We start from the raw sequence: 18690 nt of genomic DNA on the forward strand, positions 1-18690 counted from the left end.
AGAAAAAATAGATAAAAAAAAAAGAAATTATAAAGATATGATCCACACATAAACGAGGGCCAACTATACTAAAAGTGACAGTTGTCCTGAATAGTGAAATAGACGTTCATGTGTCAGTGAAGGAAAACAGAAACATGTATAGACGTTTTATGAAAAAAGAACTAAGAAGAAATGGGTGAAAAATATGAAGATAAGAGGAAAATTATCCCACTAATAAACATGCAGTTTTGTTTCTTCATTCAGTCAGCGCCTCCAGGGAACCTCATGCACTTTTATTGTTCAAATATTCCATGTTGTACAAAGTATTATATTAAACACATCTTCAAAAGCAGTTTTGTGTTATTCTACATTATTGCAAAAAATATTTCACATTCACTGCAACTGAATATCAGCCTCCTTGATTACTAGTAATAATCGGTTATTATATTTGCCCTGAAATAACTAAAAGGTTTAGGTTTGTATCTGCATATGATGTGGTAAAAACAGACTGTACAAATAACCCCATACAATTAAATTGTATTCCAGTTAATTCCCATATATTCCTGTTAATTCCCATGGAAAGTTTCAACCTTTGAATATTCCTGAAGTTTTGCAACCCTGCTTGTACTGATGTCAGACCATCAACCATACAGTGTGTTGTGTCTTTGTGTTTCAGCCATGGACCTGGGTCTGACAGTGTGTTGTGTTTAGACTCCCTGCGTCTGAAAGAGATAAACCATCAAAAACTCCTGTCATACCCTTTTGCAAAGTGATAGATTTAATGATAATATCTGAAGACACCCTGTGTGTCTGTGTCTCTCATTGCCCCCAGTCCCGTCTCCACAGACACTCTTCCATTGCGGTTTTAGTGACCTGCTGACCTCGTGGCTCTGGGCCCCTCTCCCTTCACACACACACATAGCTCACACACACTTACACACTTCACATGCACACACACACTCACACTCACGTACACACACATAGACAGTCCGCCTCACACGCACACACACACTCACGTACACACACATAGACAGTCCGTTTCACACACACTTACACACAAACATACACACAGATACACAAACATAGAATTTATGACTACACTGAATTGCTTAAGTATCACAAAAGTGTCATGAATAGCACGGAGTTGAAGACAAATGACTAGAGTGAGGACATGAACTCGGGTCTAGCCTCGCACACACTCACTCAAACACATACACAAACATATACACACAAGCACACAACAGCCCCAAATGCGGGGGACCCCAGAGACCAATTATCGTTCGGCCCCCACCCTTAATGAAAGGCACGTACTGAAAATCCCCCACCCTCTACCTTCTCTTCCCGCCTTATTCTCTTTGTCCTCAACTATGACGGTGACAACTATCAATCATTAAACCAGGAAGAGGTGTGTCCAACCACAAATGTATAAATGATGTGACGATGTATTATCGCGACCACCATTTGGCAACTGCTCGCTCCGTGTCTGGAGGTGTATGCATTGGTCCTGGTGGTCCGGATTTGTGATCTATTTGTGCTGTGAGAGTTCAGTAAACTACAGACTGCCATCTGACTCCTTGTCTCATCTTATCTGCTCACCTCGCCGACATTCAATTAAAAGAACCCAGTGCTAATTTACATTATAAGTGGAAGATCCAGAGAATATCCTTTTATGTCTTTGTGTTTCAGCCATGGAACTGGGTCTGACTGTGTGTTGTGTTTAGACTCCCTGTGTCTTTGTGTTTCAGCCATGGACCTGGGTCTGACAGTGTGTTGTGTTTAGACTCCCTGTGTCTTTGTGTTTCAGCCATGGACCTGGGTCTGACAGTGTGTTGTGTTTAGACTCCCTGTGTCTTTGTGTTTCAGCCATGGACCTGGGTCTGACAGTGTGTTGTGTTTAGACTCCCTGTGTCTTTGTGTTTCAGCCATGGACCTGGGTCTGACAGTGTGTTGTGTTTAGACTCCCTGTGTCTTTGTGTTTCAGCCATGGACCTGGGTCTGACAGTGTGTTGTGTTTAGACTCCCTGTGTCTTTGTGTTTCAGCCATGGACCTGGGTCTGACAGTGTGTTGTGTTTAGACTCCCTGTGTCTTTGTGTTTCAGCCATGGACCTGGGTCTGACAGTGCAGGTGCTGCTCCTCCTCTCCTGTGTCTGCGGCGGCTCCTCCTCAGCAGGAGAGGGTGAGTGTGATCATGTAGCAGGTTATACTCACTAAGGATTTGAAAAAGACCTTTGCAAAATAAAATAAAAAAGTATTTGAAAAGAATGTACAGTATAGATGTCATGGGGGCACATGGAGCCAAATACTTGAAAAAGATAATTTATTTTCGAGTTTGACACACCTTTTGGCTCTTGGCCACCAAGCATCTCCGCCTCTCCTCATTCTGATGGTTGTGTTTATTAGTTCAAGTTCAAGTTCTTTAATAGTTGTCATACAGAAGTACAGAATACTTTCATACAAAATGCTTCTTACTGTTACGCTCCAGAGACTGTGCTAGACAAGATAGTATCAAATAACATAATAACATAATATAGCATGAATTTAGAAGAAGAAAAATGAGGTCACAGTGTTCGGTATAGACATATGTACAATGTTCTGAGTTACCATATAATATACAATACACAATACTATGCAGTGTACTAATGTACAGTACTATCTAGTGCAAAGCAGAAATGGGATGAGGTACAATTTTAGGTACAATTTACAGTAAGGTGTACGAGTTGTAGTGCAATCCTTCATCCATAAATATAAAGTGTGGGGAGTGGGTGCTACAGTGTGTTTGTTTAAAGTGGGTGTGTGCTATAAAGTGTGTGGAGTGGGTGCTACAGTGTGTTTGTTTAAAGTGAGTGTGTGCGTGTGGATGTGTGTGCTATGTGCGTTTGGTGGTTGTTGTTGTGTAGTGTTCATTCATTGTTCGTTTAGTCAAGTCAAGTCAAGTAATTTATTTATATAGCACGTTTAAAAGCCCAAGAGCCAACCAAAGTGCTGTACAATCAGAGCTTAAAATCAATGTCCTAATATAAAATACACAAATACAAAAATATAAAAAGGCACAGCAGGACAAGACAGTACATTCAGAGAGTAGGACAGTAAGACAACACACGAATAGGGGAACACAAAGTACAGTAGCACACAGGGGACAGAGGAGCATAATAAGAGATACAAGAGGGAGGGGGCAGGATAAAATTACATGGGAGTGTGTGAGTTAGGGTGTGGGAGAATCAGGGTTTATTGAAGGCCAGGGAATAGAAGTGGGTTTTTAGACGGGCCTTAAATGTCTCCAGTGAGGGGGCAGATCGGATCTCCAGGGGAAGCTGGTTCCATAGCTTGGGGGCCACGGCCTTGAAGGAGCGATCGCCTCTCTTTTCGAGTCTGGTGCGGGGGGGGACCAGCCGAGCCTGGTTGGAGGATCTTAGTGACCTGGGTGCTGCGTAGGGGGTGATGAGTTTAGCAGCCTCTGACTCTGACTTCCATTAGGAGAGGGCAAGCATGATATCTATGATGTCTATGTCTACGATATCTATGATGTCTATGATATCTATCATGTCTATGATGTCTGATATCTATATCTATCATGTCTATGATGTCTGATATCTGATATATATGATGTCTGATATCTATGATATCTATGATGCCTATGATATCTATGATATCTATGTGTATATGAGGTCTATGTGTATATGAGGTCTATGATGTGTATGTGAAGACAGTATGCTGTAGTAGTGGAGGAGATGCATGTTATCTGTGAGGATTCGCCTGTCCCTGGACCTTTTTCCTGTGTTTTCCCTGTCTACTCTCCTCTACTCTTCACCAGCCCCCACCCTTGCGATGATTTACTCTCCTCTACTCTTCACCAGCCCCCACCCTTGGACATCCTTGATCCTCTACCTTCACGCACCTGTTGGGAGTTTGCAATCACCTCGGGAGAGTACATAGGTTGCAGACTCCCCTCCAGTCCTTGTCGGGTCGTTCTGTGTTCTGGACTCTGTGTTCGTTCTGTATCTGTATCTGTGTACACTCTGTGTTCATGGAGTTCTGTACGTTACCATCCTGTACGTTACCATCACCTGCCGCGTCTCCGGCGTGAGACGACGTGCCAGCCATCACCACCTGTCGCCGTTTGCCTGGAGTGGGACACCGTCTTCGCTCTCTAATTCTCTACGGGAGGTTTTCCAGTGTTCCCACTCCAGACGTCAAGCCGGCTCGTCATCGCTCCCGATTCCACGGGAGGAAAGCGTCTCTTCGTGATCCTCGTTCCTGGGGGTGAGGCTCGTCGCCGCTCCCTAGTATTCCACGGGAGGACGGCGTGTGCCCATCCCGTTCCCCTTGGACCCAGGCTCGTCGTCGCTCCCTAGTATTCCACGGGAGGACGGCGTGTTCCCATCCTGGTCCCCTGGGACCCCCTTTGTTCTGTGCTGCCCAGTCTGCAGCATCCGAAGAGGAGGAGGAGGATCTCCGTGCCAGGCCCCGCTGTCGGGCCCCTGTTCCCGTGCCAGGCCTCCGCCGTCGGAACCCTGTCCTCATCCCTGTAAGCAGCTCTGGCCCTCGCCCTGTCCAAGGCCTTGACCCTGTTCTCTGTCCCTGTCTCCAGCCCGCCTCTCCGGGCCTCTGTCCCTGTTCCCCCTCTCCAGTGCCCCTGGTCCTGGCCCTGACACTTAGCCCTGGTCCTTAGCCCTGGCCCTTAGCCTTAGTCCCTTAGCCTGTTCGCCTCTTAAAGGCACAGTGCCGCATTTTCCAGATTTCCTTGACTCTAGTGTTTTTGTGTTTTCCCTTAAAGGGACTGTGCCGCTTTTTGTTCTATAATAAATATTTGCCCTGTTTTGGCTTACTCTCATACCTGTCTTGTGTTGTGCGATTGGGGTCGGTTACAAACCATAACATTATCATTGTTATGTGCAGTTCATAATAATTAGGGTTCAATTAGAAAGATCATCACATACAATACTGAGCTCGAACCCGGGCCCCCCAAACATTCTGCCTGTATTGTACATTTGAGTCAATTGGAATTGTCAAGACTTTCTCTCTACTTATGTAGCTATGTATGCTCAAAAGGCTGCACAATTTACATGGGTTGCAGCTCAAACAGCACAGACCTTGGCTCAGTCAGCATAGACCTCTGCTCACTGGCTGCCTCTCAAATCACAGAGCACCATAGATAGCAGCGCTGAACCCGGCCCTACCAGTCAGGCTTTTTAGTTTCCCATCGGGCTTAGGCCGGAACTGAGCACTCCGCTTTGTTTTCTTTAGCTTTAAAGTGTCTTATACAAAGCAGTCATCATGGTGAGTGGAGAGATGAATCAGTGTATGGTTTCTGAGGGGTCATCCCTATATTCCCCGGGTTCTATGCCCCCCCCCCCCAAAAAAGGAGTCCTATGTTCCCCGCTCCCGAAAAAAGGGTTCTATGTTCCCCGGCGGTCCCGCTCCCAAAATAAAATGGTCAAAAAGGGTCCTATGTTCCCCCGCTCCCGAAAAAAGCCCCCGTAAGAGCGCACCGGCTACCGGCGGCGCTCGCCACCAAGGCTGCCCGTAAGAGCGCACCGGCTACTGGCGGCGTGAAAAAGCCACATCGTTACAGGCCCGGTACCGTGGCGCGCCTTGCCTGGTCAGAGAAATCGCCCAGGACTTCAAGACCGACCTGCGCTTCCAAAGCTCTGCTGTCATGGCTCTTCAGGAGGTCAGTGAGGCTTATCTGGTCGGCCTGTTTGAGGACACCAACCTGTGCGCGATCCATGCCAAGAGGGTGACCATCATGCCCAAAGACATCCAGCTGGCCCGCCGCATCCGTGGAGAACGCGCTTAATTTGGCTTTGTTTTTCTAGATTCATAACCCAAAGGCTCTTTAATAATATATAATAATAATAATGCAGGACCTCTTTAGGGGGGTCTTTATTCGGCATGCAACGAACTGGACATGCAATTGGAGCGGCACACACACACCGGGCGTGTCTTTCCTCAGTCGCCGATGCGATTGAGTCTCTGCGCTTGACCCATCCCGTCGTCCTTCCCCCCATGGGCAGCCGGGAGCAGATAGGGTGTCAACTTGAGCCGCGCCCCGGGGACCAATCCAAGTGCTCCTGTCCATCTTCGTCAAAGACACCACAGCGTTAGCGATCTGTTGTTGTGCATGTTTTTCCATTGGGTTTATCTTATCGGGGGGAAACCCTTGCGAGCACGGGGAGAACATGCAAACTCCACACAGAAAGGCCTGGGAGATACCCCACCTGGGTACCTGGCATCATGGAAACCTGGTCCCCAAGCGGGAATCGAACCCTGGACCTTCTTGCTGTGAGGCGACTGTTATGGTTTGTAACCGACCCCAATCGCACAACACAAGACAGGTATGAGGGTAAGCCAAGAAACGGGCATTTATTGAAACAGAAGGAAAAAACGGCACTGTCCCTTTAAGGGAGAAACACAAAATACTGGAATAACAAGAAGGGAAAGGTACAGTGCCTTTAAGAGGCGAGCTGGCTAAGGGGAAGGCAAGGGAAGTCAGGAACAGGGAGGAACTAGGGGGAACTGGACAGGGAGGACTAGAAAGGGGAGAAGGGACAGAGGCCCGCGGAGGCGGGCTGGGGACAAACAGGGTAAGGCCTTGGAACAGGACGAGGGCAGGAGCTGCATACTGGAAAAGAGTAAACACACAGTGAGCAAATGTTCCAAAACACAATCCCAAGTGAAAAATATCTTCGTGTAAATACACAGTGAGAGTGAAGTCCAAAAAACAATCCAATGTGAATAATATCTTCGGTGTGAAACAAACACACAGTGGGAGATGTAAAGTCCAAAAATATTATCCCAGTGAAAACAAACAAAGGCACACGCTGGGTGAGTGACTGTCTGATTAAAAAGGTGGTAATCTTCAGTGTTATAGAAACACACGAAAACGGAATTTGATCAAAAACTCACCCAGACGTTTGTGCGCAAAGAGCGCTGGAACAGCAGCGGGGCGAGAGCGTCGCCACCGGGGAGCCGACTGTCCGAGCGGAGGTCAGAGTGGTGCGCCACTGCTTGGAGTGCGCGCCGGTACAGAGAGACGCATCTGGAGTGCGTCTGCGTGGAGGAGCGTGCCAAGCTCGGAGGTCTGGATGATGCGCGTCTGCTGGGAGTGCGCGCTGGTACGGAGGAGCGTGCCAAGCTCGGAGGTCTGGATGATGCGCGTCTGCTGGGAGTGCGCGCTGGTACGGAGGAGCGTGCCAAGCTCGGAGGTCTGGATGATGCGCGTCTGCTGGGAGTGCGCGCTGGTACGGAGGAGCGTGCCAAGCTCGGAGGTCTGGATGATGCGCGTCTGCTGGGAGTGCGCGCTGGTACGGAGGAGCGTGCCAAGCTCGGAGGTCTGGATGATGCGCGTCTGCTGGGAGTGCGCGCTGGTACGGAGGAGCGTGCCAAGCTCGGAGGTCTGGATGGTGTCTGGGCGTCTGCAGCGCGGAGGTCTGGATGTGCGTCAGGACGACTGCTGCGCGGAGGTCTGAAGTGGATCACTGGGATGCCTCCCGTGGAAGTCTAGGGAGCGCAGTCCAGTCTCTCCCTCAGGCAACGGCGACAGGAGGCGAAGGCTGGAGCACATCTTTACGCCGGAGATAAAAACAGCATAGACAGAACAGAGGACCTCCCGAAGGAGTCTTGATTATAGAGAATATGATACCGAAAGTTACGGCATGTTACAACACGACCCCACCAGGAACAGAGTGGAAGAGCCAGGTACTTAAAGGCCACAGGGGAACTAATTAAAATGCACCACAGGTGCGAGAGGTAATTGATAATCGAACAAAAGTGTGAGTTCGGCACCAGACCAATCAAACACATAATGACAGGTAGTCCAGGTGTGGCTGCTTGAAGAGAAAACGAGAGTAAAGAACGAGAGGGTGGGGGCTAGTGAGAGTGAGTGAGAAGGGAATTCCTAAACAGTAGGCTAAAAGGAAGAAAAGAGTAGGTGAGCAGCGGGCAAAACCTCACAGTACCCCCCCCTCAACGGGAGCCACCCGGCGACCCAAAAAAAATACAGACAGAGTGGCAGGGGACAAAACAAGGCAAAAACAAAAGGTACTGGGCCAAGCCAGCAGGGGAAGCCACAACAAAAGTGGGGCTAGTAAAAGAAACAGGGTAGCCGAGGGGTAACTAGGGTAGCAGAGGGGTAACCAGAGGAGCTGAGTGGTAACTAAGAGGAGCACCGGGAAAAGGGCTAGCAGAGGGAAAGGGTAGCTGCCAGGGCACTGATCGCTACAGGGCCTATGCTAGCTGTACTGCTACATCAACATAGAGGCTGCGCAAGCTGCCGGAGCTAGGCTAGCAGAGGGAAAGGGTAGCTGCCAGGGCACTGATAGCTACAGGGCCTATGCTAGCTGTACTGCTACATTAACATAGAGGCTGCGCTAGCTGCCGGAGCTAGGCTGGCAGACAGGGCTGGACCAGCATGAGAGAACAAGCTAGCTGGAAGGGGCAGACCCAGCAGTGAGAGAAAACTGACCCTGCTAGCTGAAGGGGCAGTCCTAGCAGTGGGAGCAAACTGACCATGCTAGCTGAAGGGGCAGTCCTAGCAGTGGGAGAAAACTGACCTTGCTAGCTGAAGGGCAGTCCTAGCAGTGGGGAAACTGACCTTGCTAGCTGAAGCGGCAGTCCTAGCAGTGTGAGATAAACTGACCTTGCTAGCTGAAAGGGCAGTCCTAGCAGTGGGAGATAAACTGACCTTGCTAGCTGAAGGGCAGTCCTAGCAGTGGGGAAACTGACCTTGCTAGCTGAAGCGGCAGTCCTAACAGTGTGAGATAAACTTTTAACATTAGTTAACTGTATGAGTTGTCAGGTTAGGTGTTTTTATAATTTTTTTTTTAGAATGTGTCCTGTCAGTGTACATGTCCATTTGTGTTTCTGTGCCTTTTTATGTTCCATGTATGGACCACAATGGAAACAAGCCTTGGCTTTATTGTGTTTTATCCATTTTTGACCTGCGTTATTGACACTGTTATTGTCTTGTCTTTTAAAATGTTTTTTTTGTCATACGATTTGTGTCAAAATAAAGTATTCAATTCAATTCAAAACTGACCTTGCTAGCTGAAAGGGCAGTCCTAGCAGTGGGATAAAACTAACCTTGCTAGCTGAAAAGGCAGTCCTAGCAGTGGGATAAACTGACCTTGCTAGCTGAAGGGCAGTCCCAGCAGTGGGAGCAAACTGACCATGCTAGCTGAAGGGGCAGTCCTAGCAGTGGGAGAAAACTGACCTTGCTAGCTGAAGGGCAGTCCTAGCAGTGTGAGATAAACTGACCTTGCTAGCTGAAAGGGCAGTCCTAGCAGTGGGATAAACTGACCTTGCTAGCTGAAAAGGCAGTCCTAGCAGTGGGAGATAAACTGACCTTGCTAGCTGAAAGGGCAGTCCTAGCAGTGGGATAAACTGACCTTGCTAGCTGAAAAGGCAGTCCTAGCAGTGTGAGAAAAACTGACCTTGCTAGCTGAAAGGGCAGTCCTAGCAGTGGGAGAAAACTACACAAAAAGTGGAGGCCATGCAGAGGGACCGGGTTAGCTGCCTGGGCCCGGCTAGCTACAGGGCCTATGCTAGCTGCAAAGGCTGCATTAACATAGAGGCTGTGCTAACAGCCGGGGCCAAGCAAGCAGACTAGGGCCATGCAGAGGGACTGGATTAGCTGCCAGGGCATGGCTAGCTACAGGGCCTATGCCAGCAGCAAGGGCTGCATTATCATAGAGGCTGTGCTAGCAGCCGGGGCTAAGCTAGCAGACTGGGGCTCTGCTGAGGGACTGGGTTAGCTGCCAGGGCATGGCTAGCTACAGGGCCTATGCCAGCAGCAAGGGCTGCATTAACAATAGAGGCTGTGCTAGCAGCCGGGGCAAAGCTAGCAGACAGGGGCCATGCTGGTAGTAGAGGCCTAACAAGCTGCAGGGGAGCCAAACAGGGCTAACAGGGAAGCAAACAGGGGAGTCAACAGGCTAACAGGGGAGCTAACCGGGGAGACTAACAAGCTAACAGGGGAGCTAACCGGGGAGACTAACAAGCTAACAGGGGAGCTAACAGGGCTAGCAGAGGGGAACTAGAGGGAACAAGAAAAAAAAAAGGCAAACTCAACATACACCGTCTGTGCTGGCTGGGGTCGTCGATTTGGTGGGGTCGTACTGTTATGGTTTGTAACCGACCCCAATCGCACAACACAAGACAGGTATGAGGGTAAGCCAAGAAACGGGCATTTATTGAAACAGAAGGAAAAAACGGCACTCTCCCTTTAAGGGAGAAACACAAAATACTGGAATAACAAGAAGGGAAAGGTACAGTGCCTTTAAGAGGCGAGCTGGCTAAGGGGAAGGCAAGGGAAGTCAGGAACAGGGAGGAACTAGGGGGAACTGGACAGGGAGGACTAGAAAGGGGAGAAGGGACAGAGGCCCGCGGAGGCGGGCTGGGGACAAACAGGGTAAGGCCTTGGAACAGGACGAGGGCAGGAGCTGCATACTGGAAAAGAGTAAACACACAGTGAGCAAATGTTCCAAAACACAATCCCAAGTGAAAAATATCTTCGTGTAAATACACAGTGAGAGTGAAGCCCAAAAAACAATCCAATGTGAATAATATCTTCGGTGTGAAACAAACACACAGTGGGAGATGTAAAGTCCAAAAATATTATCCCAGTGAAAACAAACAAAGGCACACGCTGGGTGAGTGACTGTCTGATTAAAAAGGTGGTAATCTTCAGTGTTATAGAAACACATGAAAACGGAATTTGATCAAAAACTCACCCAGACGTTTGTGCGCAAAGAGCGCTGGAACAGCAGCGGGGCGAGAGCGTCGCCACCGGGGAGCCGACTGTCCGAGCGGAGGTCAGAGTGGTGCGCCACTGCTTGGAGTGCGCGCCGGTACAGAGAGACGCATCTGGAGTGCGTCTGCGTGGAGGAGCGTGCCAAGCTCGGAGGTCTGGATGATGCGCGTCTGCTGGGAGTGCGCGCTGGTACGGAGGAGCGTGCCAAGCTCGGAGGTCTGGATGATGCGCGTCTGCTGGGAGTGCGCGCTGGTACGGAGGAGCGTGCCAAGCTCGGAGGTCTGGATGGTGTCTGGGCGTCTGCAGCGCGGAGGTCTGGATGTGCGTCAGGACGACTGCTGCGCGGAGGTCTGAAGTGGATCACTGGGATGCCTCCCGTGGAAGTCTAGGGAGCGCAGTCCAGTCTCTCCCTCAGGCAACGGCGACAGGAGGCGAAGGCTGGAGCACATCTTTACGCCGGAGATAAAAACAGCATAGACAGAACAGAGGACCTCCCGAAGGAGTCTTGATGATAGAGAATATGATACCGAAAGTTACGGCATGTTACAACACGACCCCACCAGGAACAGAGTGGAAGAGCCAGGTACTTAAAGGCCACAGGGGAACTAATTAAAATGCACCACAGGTGCGAGAGGTAATTGATAATCGAACAAAAGTGTGAGTTCGGCACCAGATCAATCAAACACATAATGACAGGTAGTCCAGGTGTGGTTGCTTGAAGAGAAAACGAGAGTAAAGAACGAGAGGGTGGGGGCTAGTGAGAGTGAGTGAGAAGGGAATTCCTAAACAGTAGGCTAAAAGGAAGAAAAGAGTAGGTGAGCAGCGGGCAAAACCTCACAGCGACAGTGTTAACCACTACACCACGTGCCGCTCTTTTAAGAGCCACCACCGTAATCATGAAAAATACATTTCATTAACTCATTAATTCGACATGCTTTTTCCCCCCACCTACCCAACCTCCTCTAATGTACAGTTTCTTCCCCCTCAAATGTATATACTCTCTTTTTAGAAACTCTGTCTATATATATATATAGGCTTATATAGTATTCTGTATTTATATACTGTAGTGTATATAGGCTACATTATTCTGTATTTTTCTCAAATGATTACTATAGGCCTAGCCTATACAAACATTGAGCTGTACTGTATTGTACCCATTCTGCAATCTGTTAATAAAGTTTTCAATCAATCAATCAATCACATGCAACATATTTCTTCAATTAGACATATATATATATAGGCTTATATATTATTCTGTATTTATATACTGTATATATAGGCTACATTATTCTGTATTTTTCAAAGAAATACAGTAGATATGTCAATAATCAATCCAAAATAAGCTTTTATTGCAACCAACCCATCTGTAATTAAACTTGAAGTCAAACAGTAAAACATTTATAATAATAATAACAATAATAAAACAATATAAATAGGCCAATAATAATAATAATAATAATAATAATAGCAACAGCAACACATAACCGTATATATATTACAGAATTTGGCAGACGTGGCTATCGATTCGCGCTACAGAAGCATTTTTCGAGGAAGCAGCAGAATTTGGCAGACCATGCATTGATAGGCCTACGTGCGAATCTGTTGCACCATCTACACCCTCACACAACTCTGTCGTTTTTTCGGGAGTAGCGGGGAACATAGGACCCTTTTTTTAGCGGGAGCGGGGAACATAGAACCCGGGGAACATAGAACCCTTTTTATCGTGAGCAGGGAACATAGAACCTGGGGAACATAGACATGCTCCCGTTTCTGAAACAGAGGAGAAACATACATTTCTGTATCTATCTGTATACTGTATATATTGGCCACATTTCCATCAGGATGATTAAAGTATTTCTATTCTATTCTATCTATTCTACTACTTATACTGTAGATAATATTTTTGTCTCCAGTTTGGTTTCTTGGCTCAGGCTTTCTGTTGCTCTGCCTGTCTCTTCACAGAGAGTTGTATGGACTACAAGCTACAGTTTGAAAGGGTCTACTCTGTCCCTGGTGAGATTGCCATGCTGAATAGCACCTTGGTTGATTCAATGGTCTTTAACTACACAGCCATCCCCTATAATGTGTCTTGGTACGACCCACGGACAGGGAGAGAACTGAGCAACGAGACCGGACAACTGTTGGTGCAGGGGGAGACCCTCTGGTTTCTCAGTACTGAACTGGAGGATGCTGGAGAATACATATGTATAGTCAGGTACTGTACTGTTTTTTAATGCTTATTCTTCATAGGGGGAGAGAGATGATATCGGACACATTGAGAATATGTTGTGATGGAGAACAAAATGCCATCAAATACTGTTCTGTGACATAGTGGCTCCGCTCAGCGTCACTCATGCACTATCCCCGCATGTGCACGCGCACTGAATAAAGACCACAATGTACCTTTATATCCCAATATTTGTCTGACCACACCCCTATCAGCTTCCCATATAAGCAGGGGTGGGGCCACCCCCTCGCCTCCTTCTCGCTTTCACCACAAGCCTTCGGAGATCCCCACTTGACGTGTTGCTAGTAGGAGGACGTTGGAAAACAAGAGATACGTTGACATCATATCTTTATTTTCTCTCTCACTATTTTCGAGAAAATACGGCGATATTGTCTTCGTAATGGAGTGTCTGGAAGATGATGATCATTCTACACCTCCGTCGGGTTTCGTATTGGGAGTTTATGCCGCTACATGCCTCTCAACTGCAGTCCTCCTTGCTGGGGCTGGTTGCGGTAAAGCCTTTCAGCGACACAGCTGGACTGTAGGACGCGCCGCTGTTGTGAGAAGCGGTGGGTTCCAGGTTGGTGAGTGATGTTTGCTTGCGAGCTCCACTTGTCTGTTAGTGCTATGGGGACTAGCTGACAATGTTTACGGAAACCGGCCCCAGATTAGGGTCCTTTGTTCAGCCTCTTAGGCAACGGCGGAGGACCTTGGTCTGAAGCCCATTATAGCAACTAGTGGGCCACACGACCAGTAACTGGTGATCCCAGGATCTCTGGACGCGTGGGTACTTCTCTGTCACCGTATAGGCCCCGTCTCTCATATGCAAATGAGAGTTTACCCTAAACGAGGAAATGTGAGCATGGATGTTCATTATCGGAAAATCCATGTTCAAGTCAGCTACAGCCCAGATGGGATTTGTGCTGGCTCCGCCGGGTGTTGGTAATATCACCGTTGTAAAACTGTGTTAACATCTCGTTTCTCTTCTCTCTTAAAAGGTGAGGAGGGTTTCAGAACGGCGGCCTGTCTGAGTGTGACTTGTTGTATCGTTGTGTACGAGTTCAGGTGGTGGCTGCTTAGCTTGCGTGCTAGTTGTGGCCTACTGTGTTAGCCAGTCAGCTGTTAGCTGCGGCGCTAGCTCGCTGTGTTACCAGGAGCCTGTTGTGTCACTAGGCTAGGTAAATGTTAGCTTGCTGCTATCGGCCGAGAGCGGCCGTTAGCTTAATGCTACACATGTTAGAGACTGCAATTCGCTTGATCTGCGCTCCCGGTAGGCAAGGTCCTGACCAGACCTTGAACACTTCTTCTTGCTTTCCCTTCTAAATGTTTTGTAAATAACGATGTTTTCCAAAACGAGTGTTGCTGCACTACATTTAGGATACGACGCGAGTTATGTGTGAAATGTCTTGTCAGTGGTCTCCATGCAAATCGGGTTATTGTTACAGATGTGAAATGATCTGGTTTGTTGTGTTGAGACACATTGTGTGTTCATGTATCGTGTACTCACAACTAAGGGGGTTAAACTAACCTATAAGTGACATATGAGTAAAGAATGATTCTTTTCTCAGCCTGTAATGACAATGAACAGTGTGTTCACATATTAACAGGTTTACCTGTTTAACTGGCCGTATTAAGGGTAAAGTAGGAAAGTTGTGTATCATGGGTGTGGGGTCGTAAAGGGGTGAACTGGTAACCTTTCCTCCCCCTTTTTTCTGTTGGTCAGGGGTAAACCCACCTGTCCTTCAAGGTTCCTGTCATGTTGCGGTTCGGCACGTTACAGGGTGAGGGGGGGGGGGGGGTTTCCTGGTCCCACGCCCTGGAATATTGGGCGTGTGCACCGCAGAAATTCCCCCGCCATAGAGTACGTCACTGTGCGCGTCTCTGTTGGTAGGACTTCCGTGTGCTGTTCAGGTCCATATGATGGATCTGTTTCGGGGGGTGGTCAGGGCTCCTCCTCACGAAGCTCCTATTCGGGCCTTCTGTGAGTTGGGACTCTCCTTCCATGTGAGGGAGCCTCCTCAGAGTACAGAGCCTCCTCCTCAGATTGTCAAGGTGAGTGGAACCTCAAGAAGGAGTCCTACTCTATTGTGTGTGTATTCGATTCAATTCGATTATTGAGTTATACAATTTTTACCCCCGGCTGTGTAGACTGGGATACATACTGTTGGTGCTTCCTTCTTTTCTATTAAAAAGAGTTGGAGTTAGGAAGCATCACACCCCTCTTGTCGTTCCCCTGGGCGCCCTGGGGATTCAATGACAGGTCTAAATAGCCTGTTCATTGATGTGGTTGTGTCCCGACGCACGTATAGTGCTAGCTCGGGGTGTTCTGTAATCAGGCGACTGACTGGCACGCCTTGGTTGCTTGAGGTTAAAACAGCGTTTTTATAAAGCAACTGGGATGGAGGTTTTTCCTCTTCCGACGACCTGTTTTGGTTGTCGAAGGATTCTCGTTCATATCTGGGGGATGATGACGGAATGGATCTGAACATATGTAGAGGGGTCTCACGCCCTGGGGGTGGGCCACCGGGCGCGGTTCGCCCCGAACGTCTGAGTGGCGCCTTCTTTTCATGTTTAAGATCAACACGCATATCTGCCCCTTCTCCTGGAGTAGGCATGTCGGCGTGGTTAGGGCACGCTGGTCCGGATCAGTTAAACCCGTTGTCTGCCGGGGATGCAGATCTGCTGTTCTGGTACCCTGAGGGACTTGGGCTTTTTCAGGGGGAAGATGCCAGGTCGGTCCGGGTGTCACAGGGTTAAGCGCTATGGAGACCCTGGTTGGGTACATTTTGTACTCTGCACTGTTGTAATGGCTTACGGCCATGCCAACCTGTACACGCTCGATCTCGTCAGATCTCGGCCGCTACGCAGGTTGGTCCTGGTTAGTACTTGGCCTGGGAATACCAAGTACGGTGTGCTTGTGGTTGGTTCTCCATTCTTTTCGCTCCTCTCTCACGCATGGCGAAGAGGGGCCTGTTGGGATGGTCTTTGACCTCCTCTGGTGACCCTGTGCTTCCCATATCGCCGGGCCCGGTCCGAAGTAATGTTTCGTCGACCCGTAGGCCTGGGTTAACCCTTTTTTGAAAACTGAAACACTTGTACTGCGGTATAGCCGGTGTATACCCGCAGGTGTGTTTTGGAGTTTTTTCTTGAGGGGTTATAGGAACAACCACCGCATTGGGTAACACCAAGGTGGTTGATTCCCTGGTGTGTTGGAGCAGTGTCAACTCCCGGGTTACCCGGTTGAGGGTGCCCCTGCACGTTCATGACGTCTGCCAATCGTGTCAGCCTTCTCTGCCTCAACCCCTCTGGGTGGGTTTTTTTTAAATGGAGGCTTGGTCATGCAACAACGCCAGCATACGCCCCTTCCGCCGGGGCGGCTGTTTTCAGCTGACTCCTTTGGCGCCTGTCTCGTCCGCAGTGCTCCAGGCTCAGGTTACAGCCTGTTGCCTGGTTTTTCCCCGGTGCGCTGCCTGCTTCCGTTGGTTAACCTTTTTTGTGTACTTACGGCCATGCTGACTGCCTGTTCTGCAGGGTCAGTGTGCCAGGCGGTGTACTATTGGGGGGACAGGGCCCGCTCGGCTGAGGGGCCTTTGTCCGAATACGCTGGCGATGTGGGGGGCGGGGTCACTAAGTGCCCACCTGGTGGGGTCTTGATGCTGTTCCAGGGGGTCCAGTCCCTTTGGTGGGTCTGGGCCTTCCTTCGTGCTCCGCTGCTACGGCCTTGCCACGGGGTTGGGTTTGCCCTTGACCCCGTGATTCTGGGGGCAGTAACGAGGTTGTTCCCTCCGTTCGTTCCCGGGTGGCATGCGGGTTGTGCGTGTGTGTAGTCGTGGGGTCAGGCCACGGTCTGCTCACCCTGTGCGTTGAGTTGCTTGAGTGCCTCTTCGCACGGTCGGGTCCGTCGCCCTCCCGGGAAACCTCCAATAGGGGGGGTGCCCTCCATTAGGGGGGGTCGGGGGGGCTCGGCCCTCCCTGTTCTGATGGTTGTGGGGGGCCTTCAGCGGGGTGTATTTGTTGGCCGGTGGCTCCCGCTCGGCCTCCCTTGTGCATGAGTGATGCCGAGCGGAGCCACTATGTCACAGAACGTTAGGTTATAGTTCTGTTAATAGTGGTGACGCTCGGCGTCCGCCGCCGCTGCAGCCCTTGATCTCGCCTTGTGGTGAAAGCTTGGGAAGGAGGCGAGGGGGTGGCCCCACCCCTGCTTATATGGGAAGCTGATAGGGGTGTGGTCAGACAAATATTGGGATATAAAGGTACATTGTGGTCTTTATTCAGTGCGCGTGCACATGCGGGGATAGTGCATGAGTGACGCCGAGCGTCACCACTACGTATTAACAGAACTTGGTTATAGTTATAACCTAACGTTATCAAAGATAAGAAAATATAATATGTGTTGGCCATATCACCCAGCCCTAGTCAAGGGTATACACAGGCTTACATACTGTAGCACACCTACCTTTATTAGGCTATTTGATAATAGGGGTGTAACAGTACACAGAAGCCACAGTTTGGTACATACCTTGGTTTTGGGGTCACAGTTCAGTACGAATTCGGTTCAACAGGAAAAAAGCTACAGAAATCCCAAATGCATAAGGCTAGATTTAATTTCATGTATTTTGAACAGATAGTAGTGCAAGTTATACTTAGTTCCACCTAGTGTCATAGTCCCCCCTGAGATAGTTGGTATAAGCAGTAAACACAACAGTGAACATACACAGTGGTTTTGGTCCTGTAGTAGTGTATCAACAGTAAACACAACAGTGAACATACACAGTGGTTTTGGTCCTGTAGTGTAGTGTATCAAGCAGTAAACACAACAGTGAACATACACAGTGGTTTTGGTCCTGTAGTGTAGTGTATCAAGCAGTAAACACAACAGTGGACATACACAGTGGTTTTGGTCCTGTAGTGTAGTGTATCAAGCAGTAAACACAACAGTGGACATACACAGTGGTTTTGGTCCTGTAGTGTAGTGTATCAAGCAGTAAACACAACAGTGAACATACACAATGGTTTTGGTCCTGTAGTAGTGTATCAAGCAGTAAACACAACAGTGAACACACACTGTGGTTTTGTCTGCTTAAAAGCAGTAGGAATAGGCTAAGTAGTAGTAGTAGTAGTAGTAGTAGTAGTAGTAGTAGTAGTAGTAGTAGTAGTAGTAGTAGTAGTAGTAGTAGTAGTAGTAGTAGTAGTAGTAGTAGTAGTTGTTGTTGTTGTTGTTGTTGTTGTTGTTGTTGTTGTTGTTGTTGTTGTTGTTGTTGTTGTTGTTGTTGTTGTTTTCTGTCTGGCTCCAGTGACACATCAGGGTGCTAACAATATAAAAAATTAGCTATTGATATCCAAAAATAGCTAGCTAACGTTATCAATATCAATAGTTACATTGAATTTGATGGTTACATTGAATTTGTACCATGAACCAATTACAATAAACATTATCAGAAGAATTTGTATGACTACTCGTGTAGCGAATTATAAAGACAGGTGAGTCCTAGCCCCTTTCGGTACTGTAAATCACGCCAACATCGTTGGACGAGCTAAAGCTCTCAGTGAATCAACAGTCCCTTCTACGACCGTTGAAAAACCCCCACAATTAAGTCTGTCTCGCTGGTCGGCAACAAAACGCTCGTCAAAAATGCACAATGCAAAGAAAATGCAGAAGAAGAAAGGCAGCCATTTTGAAGGAAAGCAGTAGCTTAGCTGAAGTTGACAAGTTTATTAAAATGATTTCAAATG

At 48.5% G+C, this 18690-nt stretch overlaps 2 protein-coding genes across 5 annotated transcripts in view; both read left to right on the forward strand.

Moving 5' to 3' along the window:
• Positions 1 to 2037, forward strand: part of LOC311225931 (interleukin-1 receptor type 2-like) — a gene marked incomplete at both ends in the record, with an annotated part of 114738 nt that extends 112701 nt beyond the window's left edge. The window contains 3 exons of the mRNA XM_084311322.1: positions 1784 to 1795; positions 1902 to 1921; positions 2020 to 2037. Coding sequence (XP_084167448.1) covers positions 1784 to 1795; positions 1902 to 1921; positions 2020 to 2037 — 50 coding nt within the window. The remainder of the gene's footprint in view (positions 1 to 1783; positions 1796 to 1901; positions 1922 to 2019) is intronic.
• Positions 1 to 18690, forward strand: part of LOC311224945 (interleukin-1 receptor type 1) — a 112554-nt gene that overhangs the window by 63908 nt on the left and 29956 nt on the right. For 2 of the 4 annotated variants that reach the window (XM_084310103.1, XM_084310104.1), the window contains exons 2-3: positions 2079 to 2156; positions 12693 to 12945. In XM_084310103.1, coding sequence (XP_084166229.1) covers positions 2081 to 2156; positions 12693 to 12945 — 329 coding nt within the window. In that variant the 5' untranslated portion in view covers positions 2079 to 2080. The remainder of the gene's footprint in view (positions 1 to 2078; positions 2157 to 12692; positions 12946 to 18690) is intronic. The other 2 variants (XM_084310105.1, XM_084310106.1) reach the window with 2 other exon arrangements.

The sequence above is a fragment of the Notolepis coatsorum genome (genome assembly GCF_963971535.1).
Source record: "Notolepis coatsorum genome assembly, chromosome: 3".
NCBI lineage: Eukaryota > Metazoa > Chordata > Actinopteri > Aulopiformes > Paralepididae > Notolepis > Notolepis coatsorum.